This window comes from Carassius carassius, chromosome 38, assembly GCF_963082965.1.
Source record: "Carassius carassius chromosome 38, fCarCar2.1, whole genome shotgun sequence".
NCBI lineage: Eukaryota > Metazoa > Chordata > Actinopteri > Cypriniformes > Cyprinidae > Carassius > Carassius carassius.
Window position 1 is genome coordinate 225303 of NC_081792.1, and position 14698 is coordinate 240000.

General features: G+C 37.3%; 1 protein-coding gene across 1 annotated transcript in view; it reads right to left on the reverse strand.

The window, feature by feature from the left end:
• Positions 1 to 7210: 7210 nt before the first annotated feature.
• Positions 7211 to 14698, reverse strand: part of LOC132119143 (large ribosomal subunit protein eL29-like) — a 346082-nt gene continuing 338594 nt past the window's right edge. The window contains exon 4 of the mRNA XM_059528894.1: positions 7211 to 7361. Within this exon, the coding sequence (XP_059384877.1) occupies positions 7269 to 7361 (93 nt within the window). The 3' untranslated portion in view covers positions 7211 to 7268. The remainder of the gene's footprint in view (positions 7362 to 14698) is intronic.

A 14698-nucleotide genomic window follows, 5' to 3' on the forward strand; every position in this document is an offset into this window, starting at 1 on the left:
TAGAATCCAGCTTTGGGGGTGCATAAAGTCCCGATTTTTTCCCCAACTCCAACATTTCAGCCCGCCCATATTGTATTTTTTTTGCAAGTCCTTGAATAAGCAACGAAAACACATACAAAACCATACAAAAAAATAAAAAAAGCCGAGAGCTCCGAGCCGCTGCGTGCACACGCGCCGCCATTTCAGTTTTTACTGGTTACTTAGAAGGTGCATAGATTAAAACAACAGAACTGAGCTAAAGAGATCAGCTGATTGTAATGCTAATGCTAACATATTTTTTCAGATACAGAAGTCTCAGCATTCTGTCATTGTTTCCTCAACCTATGTTCCTTTTTAAAGAAATGTAAGAGTTTGAAACAGTCATTGAGACGGTGACGCAGCATTACAATGCTTACCTTGATGAAGTACTCAAAAAGAGGCTTGTATTTTTTGCCCTTTAGTGTGTTGTCAGGAAATCTATAAAAGAGCAAAACACACGTTATCAAAACTGAACTACAGCCACAGAGCAGATAGAGAATTACACTGAAGGAGGCGAAACACAAGACCACAATGCCAAAAACTCTCCTTGACCTTTGAGAATATGAACATTTATAAGGGGCTATGACTGATCAATACTGAAGGAGCAGGTGGGAATTTAACTTGGACTATCACTCGGGTTATTAACAGACAGTCTCAGTTGGTTTGTGAGCCAATTCAGACATCAGCTAATCCTTATGTTGCTCCAAACCCGTATGACAGGGCTATTCAATTAGTTTCATTCGAGGGCCGCATTATCAAATCGAAAAGTTGAGGTGGGCCGGTGGGTTGGTTTGGGGGTTTATCTTATTTATTGAAACATAACAGTTTCAATAAATAAGCTAAAGTAACCCTAAAGAAGTGTGGTATTTACTTGGAAATGTGGTACCCAACAGTATGCAAATATATAAAACCATAATAAATAAAAACTTGATAATTTACAGCTGTGTACAACTATTTTCCTTGGAACAAATAAATTATTTATACAAACTTATAGCTGTTGGTGAGAAATAATAATTATTTTATTTATAATTGTTCTGCTTAAATGAAAATATTCTGACAGTGAGACTTGTTAACCACAGGCTCCCACTGTATAAAAAATGCCTAAACACAAGTTAAAAACTATACGCACCTTTACAAAGAAACTGACATAATTTCATAACAAGCATTAAATATATATTCCTCTACCCACCTAATAAAACTAATGCAATATAAATCACTATATTTACTATTAAACTATATAATATTATAGTATATATTTACTATATTTATTTATTACTACATAGTATTCAATATAAATATTGCACATTTCTGCCCAACCATGGTAAATTACTACAGTAAATGTGGTAAATGTTTGTAAGGGTGATTAGGGGATTTAAAGTCTTCTAATTTCGGTCATGCCACAATGTTTCTCCTGCTTTCCTCATCAGTCTTGTTGGGAATGTTGAGGCTGTTTCATCCGATTTAATACTAATTAAATCATCGAGTGATTTGTGGTTTGTAACAGAAATGTTTCTGTCGAACTGAAACGCTTCCACTGGTTGTCGCAACGCTGTTTAATATTAGTGTGTCCGGGACCGGGAGTAAACGCAACTCCGCGCTGGGCCGTGTTTAAACAACTAGTGAAACAACTGAAAACATCGCTATTTGTTGTAACTGTACTGAACGAGAAACCGCTTCAGATGATTCAGTTACGGAGCGGTCCGAATGAATCCGAATAGTTTTAGACCGTTATGCAAGCGCGTTTAGAAAGAATCGAACCAAAAGAATGATTCATTCACGAAGGATTGGTAGCCTATCGCTGGTTCAGTCTACATAAATTCGGGACACATATAATAACTGCTGAAATATTCACACGTAAAACGTTTCTCAGGTCAATCGGAGCGAAAAGAGGAGGAGGGAGGTTGGTGCCGTCGGGCCGCATGTGGCCCGCGGGCCGCCAATTGAATAGCCCTGCCGTATGACTTTCTACTGTAGAATCACCAAGAGAGAACTTGTGAAGAACATTTATGCTGCTCTCATTGGACATACAGTAAATGTGTGTTGACATTGTGTGAACACAACCACCCTATAATGATGGAAACCTGCCTGCTCGTTGATTTGAATCCCCACAAATCATAAGCAGTGTCTCAGAACATTCTGTCTGCAGAATCTGTAAAATGTGTCATCACATTGCTTAAGCCCCGCCCATGACTGTTGACTGACACTGCTGTATTAGCATAGACCCCGCCCTGAGTGAGCCACACACGATCCAACACATTTATCTTCAAGCTACAGCATTTGAAAGCAGCAATCAAGTTAGAAATGTCTTCTTATTAAAGCTACAGAAGTTATTCAGACAAGAGCAGCGAGTGATTTTCTGGTTTTATTTATTGTTTAGGTCATATAACAGGGTTGACTGCAGTAGGTACTGTATATTACACTGCTGTCACTTCATGCACAGCTCTAATATAAACCCATGGGTGTTTAAAGTATAATTGTATACTGCTTCAGCTTTGTTTTGAAGCTGGAAGCTTCAATCCTCATTTATTGTAGTTGCATGGAAAAGAGCGACTGGCGCAGTCTTCACAACGTCTTCTTTAGTTTTCCACAGATGGAAGGAAGTCACGCAGGTTTGTAACAACATGAGGGTGAGTGAAGGCACTGTTTTTATGCAAACATCAAGAAGTGCAGTGAAATCAACTCTACTGGAGCTTCTCATTGCAGTCACATCACCTCCTGCTGAAGAACATCAATCAAAAGCAGAGAGATATTAATCGATAACAGCAGTTTGGCTCAGGACTAATCCCACAATACCTCAGCTAACTGTTATCAGCCCCTCACACAGCACAGACATACAACACACACATTCAGCCTGGACAAGAGAAAGCCTAGGACCTAAAGTTGTAGGCAAAACTGCAGAGAGTAAAGCAGTATCTTGAGTGCTTTCCTACACATTGTGAGGAGGACACCCCATCACTGCCCTCGAAAGAATCAATGGAATACTTACGTGTTCTCCATAACACAGCTCAGGTGTTTCTGACCGTATCGTTCAGCACTTACAGATGGTTGATTATTACTACGCTTTAAGGCTGTCAGTTCTTTAAAACAATCAATCATTCAATCATCCTGAATCTTGTCTTCCTTCAGGAAACCATTTCTCGTTCATGTTCAAGGCAGTGCGAGTGCTTGGAGCAGGTCAGAAAGAGTACAGGACATCACTCAATCACACCAGTGCTGAGCTTCTTCAGTCGCGGTGTAAACACACGGCGTAACATTAGGAAAGAGCTCCAATCACGTCAGTGAAGCACTGGTGGTCCATTTGTTTGTATTTTAATAAATGTTAGCCAATGACAGCACTGGGAAAACAGTAGGCCTTGGCATTAAACTATCAATATTTAAAATATTAGAGGAATACAGAAGCTCACACATGACAAACACCCTGATTAAAAACAACAACTTTAAATTATGTATACACTATACTCATTTATTTATAGTTTCTTATTCATTTCATATCCAGAACATAAATGCAATATCGTGCTCATATTGTGCACTTGTTTCATGCTAGAGAGATGTTGAAGAATAAGGCTTCATTAATTTAAACTAAAAATAGAGTGATATTGTGAAATAACATTACAATTGCAAAATAAATGTGTGTGAATCTGTGTTAAAGTGTAATGTATTTCTGTGATGCTCCGCTGTATTTTCAGCATCATTCCTCCAGTCTTCAGTGTCACATGATCTTCAGAAATCATGATAATATGATGATTTACTGCTCTGTTATCATTCATTATTGGTGCTTGCCACTTTACTTGCGCTCTGTCCCTGACTACATTCATTAAAATGATTTAAATATTCTATTTTTTTTTTATCTACTTAAATGTATTAATTATCAAACATGGAAGCTCCCATATTTGACGCTACATTAAATTGGTCTGAACTTTCTAATGATACACATTGTGATAAAGTGTAACATGATGTGTTGTGTTTGCTCGCTGTGGGGTAAAGTGTGCCGGCTGTGTCTGTGGAGCATCATTGGTATTCAGCTGACTCTCTCCTGGGGCAGACTCACAGCGCCCCCTGCAGACGCCACCATAACTGGGTCATCTTTAGAGGAGACCCCTAGCAGCACAGCACAAAGAGCTATTTTTACAGACTAGGCTCTGCTAAAGTGACCCGATTTGAGGTTTGTGGTCTGCAGAGTCACCCATCCACTGCAGGCTCTGAGACTTCAACAACTTTCTATTTCCAACAAATGAGACGCTTTATTTCCTGAAAACTCTTCATTAGTTTTACTGTTATCTTCTCTCTTACATTCATTTTCTGTGAGGTTTGGGGCATTTTATTATTTTTCTAGCATAAAACATTAAATAAACAAAAAAATATTTATGTGACTAAATGTTGGTTTGTAGGGTTGTGGGTATTGATACCGCACTACATGTAATAATTTTCTTTTCAGCGTTGAGAATTGATCTTGATCAGTGAACTGAGAGTGTATTTATTTATTTGGATCCCTATTACCAATACCAAATAATAAAATGGAAAGATATAATTTACTTGTATTACTGTTTATAGAGTTAATAAATAAAATGAAATTATTCTTGGAACCTGGTTATTAATGTGTCTCAAAGCAGAAATCAATTTAAATGTGGTTCCACATAACTAGAGATTACAATAATCTGTATTATTCTTAAAAAGGAATTGAGGCCAATCTGAACCTTTGACCTTGATATAGATGAAGTTTTAAAAAAAGTTAATAAAATGATTCTTGTATATATACACAGTATAGACACATACATTATGTAAACACAAACTTTTATTTTTGATGGGGTTAATCGATATGCCAGCTCTACATCTAAAACAAACCGCATCGTTTAACCCTTTTGTGTCAGGATGCTGCCCTGACAGTCTTGTCCGTATGGTCTCTGGTCAATGTCTCTTTGTTTGTTTTGTGTCTAAGCACATGGTTCTGTCTCTGTGTCTGCCACGTGCTCCTCGCTGATTGTTTTCACCTGATCCTCATGTGTGCTGCTCTAAATATTGGGTTCCCTTGGCCTGTGTCGCTGCTGGTTCATTTTGGCATTTACTTGTTTCTTGGCCCAGAATTTTTTTTTTTTATCTCTTATCTAGTTATTTTATATCCTTTTTGGTCTTTAGTTTTGTTTAGTTTAAAAAGAAAGGAAAAATAAATGCGTTTTCTGCATTCTGATCTATTTTTGTTTCTCATTTGATTTAGGTTTTCATCTACTCTTGTTTAAGTGATTCCAGTTTTGGATCTTGGTTTTTGTTTTTACTCTTTGCTTATATCTTTAGGTAGTTTTGGTTATTTCTCTTGCTTTGTTCACATTTTAGTTTTCAAATGTCTGTTTTGTGGCATTTTGAGTCTCGTCTTGTTTGATTTGGTGTTTGTCCCCACTGCCTCAAAGCAGCTCCCCTCTCTCACGTGTCAAGTCTCTGGTCCCGTGAGTCTCTTCCTGGCGGCTAGACTGGTGACAGTGGAGTTTCATTTAAAGCTATGAGTTTCCTGTATCTGCCTGGCCCTTCCTCTGGAGCTGAGTCCTCTGTGCTCGAGCCCGTGGTCATCTTGGCCTGTCTCGGTCTGCCCTGCCCCTCTGTTTGAACGGTTTCACTGCAAATTCCCCCAACTGTTTCAGTCTACGTTTTAGTTAATAAATACCCTTGTCTGCTCATTCTGCATTTTGTTGTGTTGGGGACGTTTTTGTCCACTAGGGGGTAATGTTGAGTCTTAATTTGGCCACAACTTTCTGTGTTTTAGCAAATGGAATTATTTCTGGTGAGCTAAAATATAATCAAAAATCAAATATTAGTAGTTTTGATTAGGACTGAGGTTGATTAATAGATTTACAAAAAAATAAAAAAATTATATATATATATATATATTTTTTTTTTTTGTGTGTGTGTGTGTAAATCTATTAATCAACCTCAGTCCTGATGAAAACTACTGAATTTTTACAAATTCAGGATTTTTACTTTTTAATTGTAAAGTTCATAAAAGATGTCACCAATTTTGGGGGGGGGGGAAACACAAAATGACTTATTTTCAATCTAAAAAGTGATTGTGGACTGGATATTTCTTACCTTTTATCACAGTCTTGGGCATGTCAAAGATTAGTAACAAGATTGGCTTTGATGCATTGTTAGTTTTTGTGCAACATCAGATTGGAATTTGTTGGTGGCTGTTTTTGCCCCATTGACTTTCATTATAACGACATTTTTTTATTGCAAACCCATGACACCATAAAATCATGCATTCTTGATTGTTGGTGGTTTTCCCTGTTGGGAAGAGGTAAAATTAGTCATTTTTACTGTTGATCACCAGGTGGCACCATTAACCCTTACACCCTAGATACCAGTATGAGTCTTTAGAATAGGCTATTGCAGGTCATACCTCCTTCCTTATTCAGTTTTTCATTTGAATACATATTTAGACACTTGATTGTTATATGTGAACTGTAATAACTTACATCCTTTATTTTAATGATGCTCGTTAGTGAATGCAAGCAAATACTGAATTTAACCCAACTTGAAAATGGTGCTAATATATATATATATTTTTTTATTCCCTTATATGTACATTATTTAGGCTTACATCTGAATTGATACTGAGATCTGTATGAAATAACTGTATATTTGTTCGTGATTATTGTGCGCATCACTGAGAGCTGAAGAGTCTCTCACACACTTGATGTTTGAAGCCAAGTGCCATCAAGATCATGGTCTGGAATGACCTGAATTACACAGTTTAGAGTACAAATCTGATTTGCTTCATAGAGAAAAAGACTAATATTATTAGGATTCATGTGTAAATCTATAATGAACTCAAGTTTTGGAGTCACAATTTAGATATACAAACACTGTAAGACGTAAAGAAACTGATGAATACACGTTTGTGACAAATAAAGTGATTTGTTTTACTCTAAGACAGAAAGACACTTTCGTAGTAATTGTGTGGAATAAATGATGAATAAATGATGAACTTGGAGATTACACCTGAATCAGCTGACAGTAACAGATTTCTCAGAGCAAGAACACACACCTGAGCACAGCTGTGATGAGGTCTGTAACCTCATGAGGATGAGTGTGCTAGTCTCTCCAGTAAAGCCACTGATCATCAGCTCGTCTCTCACCAGATCCTCACAGCAGCAGCACCTTCAGTCTACATGCAATACAACAGTCAAACCAGACAATCAAGAGACTTGGTCAAAGCACAGCTTTATTGAGGACCGTGTGAAGTCTCTGGGGTCTGTCCTCATCTATTTGCAGGCCTCTCTCTTGGCGATGGTCTTCCTCCCCTTCTTGTTGTGTTTCTTGGCAAAGCGCATGTTCCTCAGGAACTTAGGGTCCACCTGAAACACAACGCATGCATGAATCAAACACATAAACCTGATGCCACCACAGCCAGTGCTCTGAACACACACTGCTTCCAGTCTCGCTGTTTCCTCTCATAATCAGAGGGAGCTTCGTGCTTTACTACTTCTGATATAAAACAGTCTCCGCTTTAAGATTCGGTCAACTTCATAATAAACTCAAAGTGGAGCAGAAACAATTCCCGTATTTTCCGCACTGTAAGGCGCTTCAGTGAATGGCCTATTTTAGAGCGGTGTTGATATATAGGGCGCACAGGATTTTAAAGTGCATAGAATAGAAGATCCTGCAGTCAAACGTGTGACTGGGTTTGTGTTACGCATCCACTAGATGGAGCTGTGCTAAAGGGAATGCCAACATTTAGACAGAGCGCCTTGATCCATATATTATGCGCTCCGGGTTATAAGGCGCACTGGCGTTTTTGGAGAAAAATAAAGGCTTTTAAGTGCGCCTTATAGTGCGGAAAATACAGTAAACTATTATCAGAGTGCTGATCAGATCAAAGTAAACCGCAATTTAGATTGGACTTTAATTCTTCGTCAAGAGCTATCAAGCATTATCGTTATAATGTGTATGATGAATAATAATGATAACAGGGTTCCTACACATTCTGCATTTCAAAATTCCTGCGTGTCCAGACTCGAATTCAGCAGATTTCCTGAACATATTTAACATAAATCATTCATACAGCATTATTTCCAGATTTATATTCAGTATATAGTATCTGTCAATATTTCTCAGTTTTTTTTTTAAAGTTTTTATTGATTTTCTTGCATGCACACAAGAAAGCTTTTCATGCCCTCAATAATCTATTCACATATTGACGGGAATATTTTGTTGACTTCTGAATTACATTTTCTCGTTTTATATACTATAAGCACTTTCCTCTGTGCATCACGGTCATCTTATCATGAAGAAACGAGAAGCACCTCTGGTATCAAGGCCTTATGTCCAGTCCAACATGACATGAACGGACCGATGGCACAGTACAGCTGTGTGCACGCTCCAAAGTCTGTATATTCTAGATTTGTGCAAAGGTCCTTTTAGATGCTCTGTAATACGGTGCTAAGAATATCCGGAGAAAAAAACCTGCATAATGAAAAAATTGCACCTTGAATTCATTCAGTCATGTTTGAAGGTCATAAAAAAAACATACTTTTTGTATGATACATTTATTTTAAATTAGATGTATAATTTTCTATTATTGAAATCTAAATAAGGGCAGAAGTCTGTAAATGCAAGTATTTTTGAATATTCTCTCAAGAGAGTCCTCTACAAAATGAGATTTAAGACAAATTATAAATTAAATGTGACCTTTTATGATTTCTTTGACAAAGTGCTGCACATTTCTTTGTGAAATATAAACACTATAATAATAAACTAATATAACACTTATCTAATACTACACTAATATATAAGTATCATTGCTCTTGTGTTGGGTTTGATTGCTTCTGTTGTCCTCATCTGGAAGTCATTTTGGATAAAAGCATCTGCTAAATGACAATATTTTAGGGCTGGGCGATATGGAGCAAAAAATATATCTCGATATCTTTACAGGAAAAATAACCCCCCAAAAACTACTGTAAAAACAAATATGCCAAATATTACATGTTTAGGGCCTTATGAAATGTTTTATTTTTTTCTTCACCATATGTTTTATTGTTATCTAATTCTGTGTTTAAGCAGGTGTAATTATTTAAATGCATAAAAACAACTTAATTTGTTAAATTTTTTTCTTAAAACAGCCTTGTGAAATGTTTTCCCCTCTGAAATTCTGTGTATTCACATTTTTCTGGTTATCAAATGAAGGCATAAAACATTCATTTAATTTATCTTTTAATTATTGAAAATTAAGCAAACTTTATTTTTTTGGTAAACAAAGGGGATTTACTATGAAAAATAATACATGGAAGATTACTAGACTACTAATCATTTTAATAGTAGTAGTAGTGGGCTATGTACATTCTGCTGAACAATAGGCTAGTAATAGATTTCTGGCATATACTTTTATTTTGCCGGGTTAACCGTTACAGTTCTGTGTATGTGATACTACAGTCTATGATGTGATATGATGCTAGTTTTACTCAAATCAAACGGTCAGATGCTCATGGAGTGACTCTCAGTGCAGTTCTGGAGATGTTCCTCATGTGTTCACATCCTCATTTATTGAGAGGACAGAAGCTGAAATCACCGGAACGTCACGCGCGCTTCCGGGTGTGGAATAAAACGAAGAAGCGCTTCTGCTCCATTCATTAACACAGACACGCAGAACATGCAGGATTCAGATTTAAATAGACTTTTCCCGCCTAATATTTACATGATATTCATATCGCGATTTGATGGGAGTGCAATGACCTACTTTTGATTAATTTATTTAAAACTTGACAAATTCCGTGACATTCCACGTTAAACTGTAAATTCCGTTTTAATGACTGGATTCCGCGATTCCGTCCGCGTTTTCTGCATCGCGGAAATCATAGGGCCCTACAGTAGACATCTGCCTGCTGTTCGCCCGACGCCTTAAAACCGAAGTATCTCCATATAATGGAGACAGTTGTCTTTTTTTGATACTAGTTCTGTAGCCTCCGGTCTGGTTGCGGACGATGCTATGTTTATGAGACAACACGCGAGGGGAGGGGGAACAAAATCAAGGAGGCGGGGGCGAGCACAGCACAGAGAAGGCAAACAAGCTAAGTGGCGGAATCAGAATTAAATATAAACAATATATCGATATATACGAAATGTCAAAATCCATATAGTGTTTAAAAAATATCTCGATATATTTTAAATATCGAGATATCGCACACCCCTACAATATTTAAATATAATATAATGTAAATAACAAAACTAAAATTTTAAAACAAACCCCAAATCAAACGAGTAATACAAATGCAACAAATCTCTTTAAATGTACAAAGAGCTTTGTGTGCTCTCTCCATTTAAAATGAGAGGCAACAACTGCATTTTCAACAAAGAAGCTGCATACATTCAACATGAGCAGCTTTAATCTAAATTAAGTTACATTTGAAGCAAAAACAATGGTTTGACTTCAGTTTTGTGAAACCACAGAAACAGCAGTCAAGCTGAACGAGACGCAGATTCACTCTCTGTCAGCAGGTGGAGCTTAAAGCGTTTCCCTGGTTACCGCTGTAAACAAAGCAGCGCTGCACTTACCATACAGTGTTTCCTTGGTTACCGCTGTAAACAAAGCAGTGCTGCACTTACCATACAGTGTTTCCTTGGTTACCGCTGTAAACAAAGCAGCGCTGCACTAACCATACAGTGTTTCCTTGGTTACCGCTGTAAACAAAGCAGCGCTGCACTTACCATACAGTGTTTCCTTGCTTACCGATGTAAACAAAGCAGTGCTGCACTTACCATACAGTGTTTCCTTGGTTACCGCTGTAAACAAAGCAGCGCTGCACTTACCATACAGTGTTTCCTTGGTTACCGCTGTAAACAAAGCAGCGCTGCACTTACCATACAGTGTTTCCTTGGTTACCGCTGTAAACAAAGCAGCGCTGCACTTACCATACAGTGTTTCCTTGGTTACCGCTGTAAACAAAGCAGCGCTGCACTTACCATACAGTGTTTCCTTGGTTACCGCTGTAAACAAAGCAGCGCTGCACTTACCATACAGTGTTTCCTTGGTTACCGCTGTAAACAAAGCAGCGCTGCACTTACCATACAGTGTTTCCTTGGTTACCGCTGTAAACAAAGCAGCGCTGCACTTACCATACAGTGTTTCCTTGCTTACCGATGTAAAAAAAAAAGCGCAACACTACGAAATCACATACTTCCATACTATATAGTAGGTGAAAAACAGTATGTGAAGCAAGTAGTATGTCCGAATTCTTAGTATTCGAAAAACAGTAGGCGAGATGTACCCGGATGACCTACTACTTCTGCCGAATTCCCACTACTCTATCCCATGAGGCCACGGGAGAGGACTCGTCATATTTGGAAATAACGGAAAACCGCGCCTTAGTACCTTATGGATAAACATTGTTCATCATGGTTAAAGTGTGCTTGTTTAACATAATTGTGACGATCCAAGGGGCTGTAGTATTTTATTTTGTCCAGCAGGTGTCTCGGGGTAACACTTTTTGTGTCTTTAGGTTAAGTGCTGTGACGCAGGTGTGGAAGATTGATTGTGATTAACCATGCTGTTTATAAGATGCTGGCTTTCTCACCCTCGGGAGGGAAGGAGATTGGGGCTTGGTCTCTACTGGTCTAGCTGTTTGGTGGTCAGGCGACATAATCCACGACTGACTTGTTGACGGTTTACAGATTGTAAACTGAGACGATTTTGTAAATTGAGTGTAAAAAAATCAGATGCTGTGCCTTAAGTTTGTTAAGGCTGCTTTCTACAGACTGCTCGTTAAATAATTTAATGAAATAAAGTTAAAAAAAAAATAAAGTAATTGAAACGAGTTGATTTACATTTTACTAGTGTTGATATTTTGATAAAAAAAATGTTGGATAACTTACATGGCAAACTATTGTTAATAAGTGACTCTAGATCATAAATCATCAGTAATGTGTGAATCCTGTTCTGATGTTACAGAGACTGATGAAGACTTCTTCACTGGAAACCATAATATGGAAAACCATAACTATACAGTAAGTATATAAATGAAAATTAATCTTAACTACACACACTCTTTACATGTATTTATGTAAGGATCATCACTGATATATGCTGTTTTTTAAATGTTTTTATTATAATATTAATTTCCAGGTATTCCAGTTGCTATTTTGTCAGTTGCCATGTGCTTAATAGCAAGTAACGTTTGAAGCACTTGTGTGCACACTGATTTAGTAGCAGTTTCCAATTGTTTTTAGACAAGCAACATCTTAACATCTGAAGAATGTTGTCTTGAGAATGGGTGCCAGACTTCAGAGAAATACCCATACACCAGGTCACATTTAAAATTATTATCTCTATTTAGTTTTCATTTCTACATGGATAAGAGCACAAAGCTTCAGACATATATATTATATAAGTAATATATATGTAATATATAATTATATATAATATAAATGTAAAAAGTAATAAGTATATATATATATATGTGTGTGTGTGTATTGTCTATAATGTATATATTATGTATATATTGGGTGTGTTTTTACAGATGTGTGTGTGTGTCTGTGTATATTTCTATAATGTATTTGTGTGTATTTATGTGTATGTGTGTGTGTATTTGTCTAAGCATTCATTCAAGTTTATTAATTGATTTATGTCCCTTTTGTTTCTTCTGTGTATTTTTATTTGTATTCATTTATTACAATAAATTAATTTATATCCTTATATAAAATCAGGTTGTCATTCTGTTCACAGATGTAGCTGCTGTTATTCTGAGGTAGAAAAATAAAAGCTACATTTATAATTAGTAAAGGATTTAAAATTTATCTGCAAACAGCTGACCAATGCCTGCTTTGAACTTTTAATTCAAATGATGCAAAAACGCAGATGAAAGCGGTAAGAATAACGAAAAACACCACCGATGTTCGCTCAGTAGTTTGGGCTCTTTAAATTTACACGCTGTTGTGACGACGTATGTCATGTGACAATGTCAACATGGCGGATGTAGTACGTCCGAATTCCATTCATACTACCCACATTCATACTATATAGAACATACTGTTCTAACGGTCGAGTAGTACGTTCAAATTCAAATGTAGGACCCAGTACGCAGTATGTGATTTCGGACGCAGCGAGCGTTTCCTTGGCTACCTCTGTAAACAAACCAGCACTGCACTTGTGTTACAGCATTCCTTGATTACCGCTGTAAACAAAGCAGAGCCGCACTTGTGATAGCGTTTCCTTGGTTACCGCTGTAAACAAAGCAGAGCCGCACTTGTGATAGTGTTTCCTAGGTTACCGCTGTAAACAAAGCAGCGCTGCGCTTGTGATAGTGTTTCCTTGGTTACCGCTATAAACAAAGCAGAGCCGCACTTGTGATAGTGTTTCCTTGGTTACCGCTGTAAACAAAGCAGAGCCGCACTTGTGATAGTGTTTCCTTGGTTACCGCTGTAAACAAAGCTGCGCTTGTGATAGTGTTTCCTTGGTTACCGCTGTAAACAAAGCAGCGCTGCGCTTGTGATAGTGTTTCCTTGGTTACCGCTGTAAACAAAGCTGCGCTTGTGATAGTGTTTCCTTGGTTACCGCTGTAAACAAAGCTGCGCTTGTGATAGTGTTTCCTTGGTTACCGCTGTAGACAAAGCTGCGCTTGTGATAGTGTTTCCTTGGTTACCGCTGTAAACAAAGCAGCGCTGCGCTTGTGATAGTGTTTCCTTGGTTACCGCTGTAAGTTTCATGTTACATGTAAACGATATTCTTCTTGTAGTTTCCTGTCAAAATAACAGCATTCCTTTTGGAATTCTTCAGCGTTTAAGAACTGCCTGGTTCTCCAGTTGTGGGCGGAGCTAATGCACAAACACCAATCTCATTGGCTGGCACTCACCTATTATCATCCCTGTTTTGATTTAAGCAAATCAGTTCGAGCGAACGCTCACAACCTGATTAATACTCATGAATTCAACAGCTCATTAATCCTTGGCACATTTTAAACTGTTCTTATAAGCAGGATTCATATCATATCATCATCATCTCATCAGTATTATTATTGTTAGCTTTTTATCCTTTTTTTAACAGAAACCCTGAATGACAAAAAAAAAACAACAGTTAGTCCTAAATTCAGGTAAAATGTCTGTGTGAAAATATGCATTCACACATACATGATTACAAAGTCTTAATTCTAAAGTTCTATCATTAAACAATACTTGATTATCAATTTATAATGCTTGACAATGATGTTAAGAGTGTACTTTCAAATATGTAAAACTTGTGCTATTTTACTATCTCTCTCTCTAAATATATATATATATATATATATATATATATATATATATATATATATATATATACAGTCTCTCACATTTTTGTTAATATTTTGTTATATCTTTTCATGTGACTGAAGAAATGAGACTTTGCTACAATGTAAAGTAGTGAGTGTACAGCTTGTATAACAGTGTAGATCTAAGGTCCCCTTAAAATAACTCAACACACAGCCATTAATGTCTTAACCCCTGGCCACAGAAGAGGGTACATCCCTAAGTGAAATGTCCAAATTTGGCCCAAAGTGTCACTATTTTGTGTGGTCACCATTATTTTCCAGCACTGCCTGAACTCTCTTGAGCTTCACAGGATTCTACTGGAGTCCTCTTCCACATCACAGAGCTGGTGGATGATAGAGACCTTGTGCTTCTCCACAGATGCTCAACGGGGCTTAGGTCTGGAGACGTGCTTGGCCAG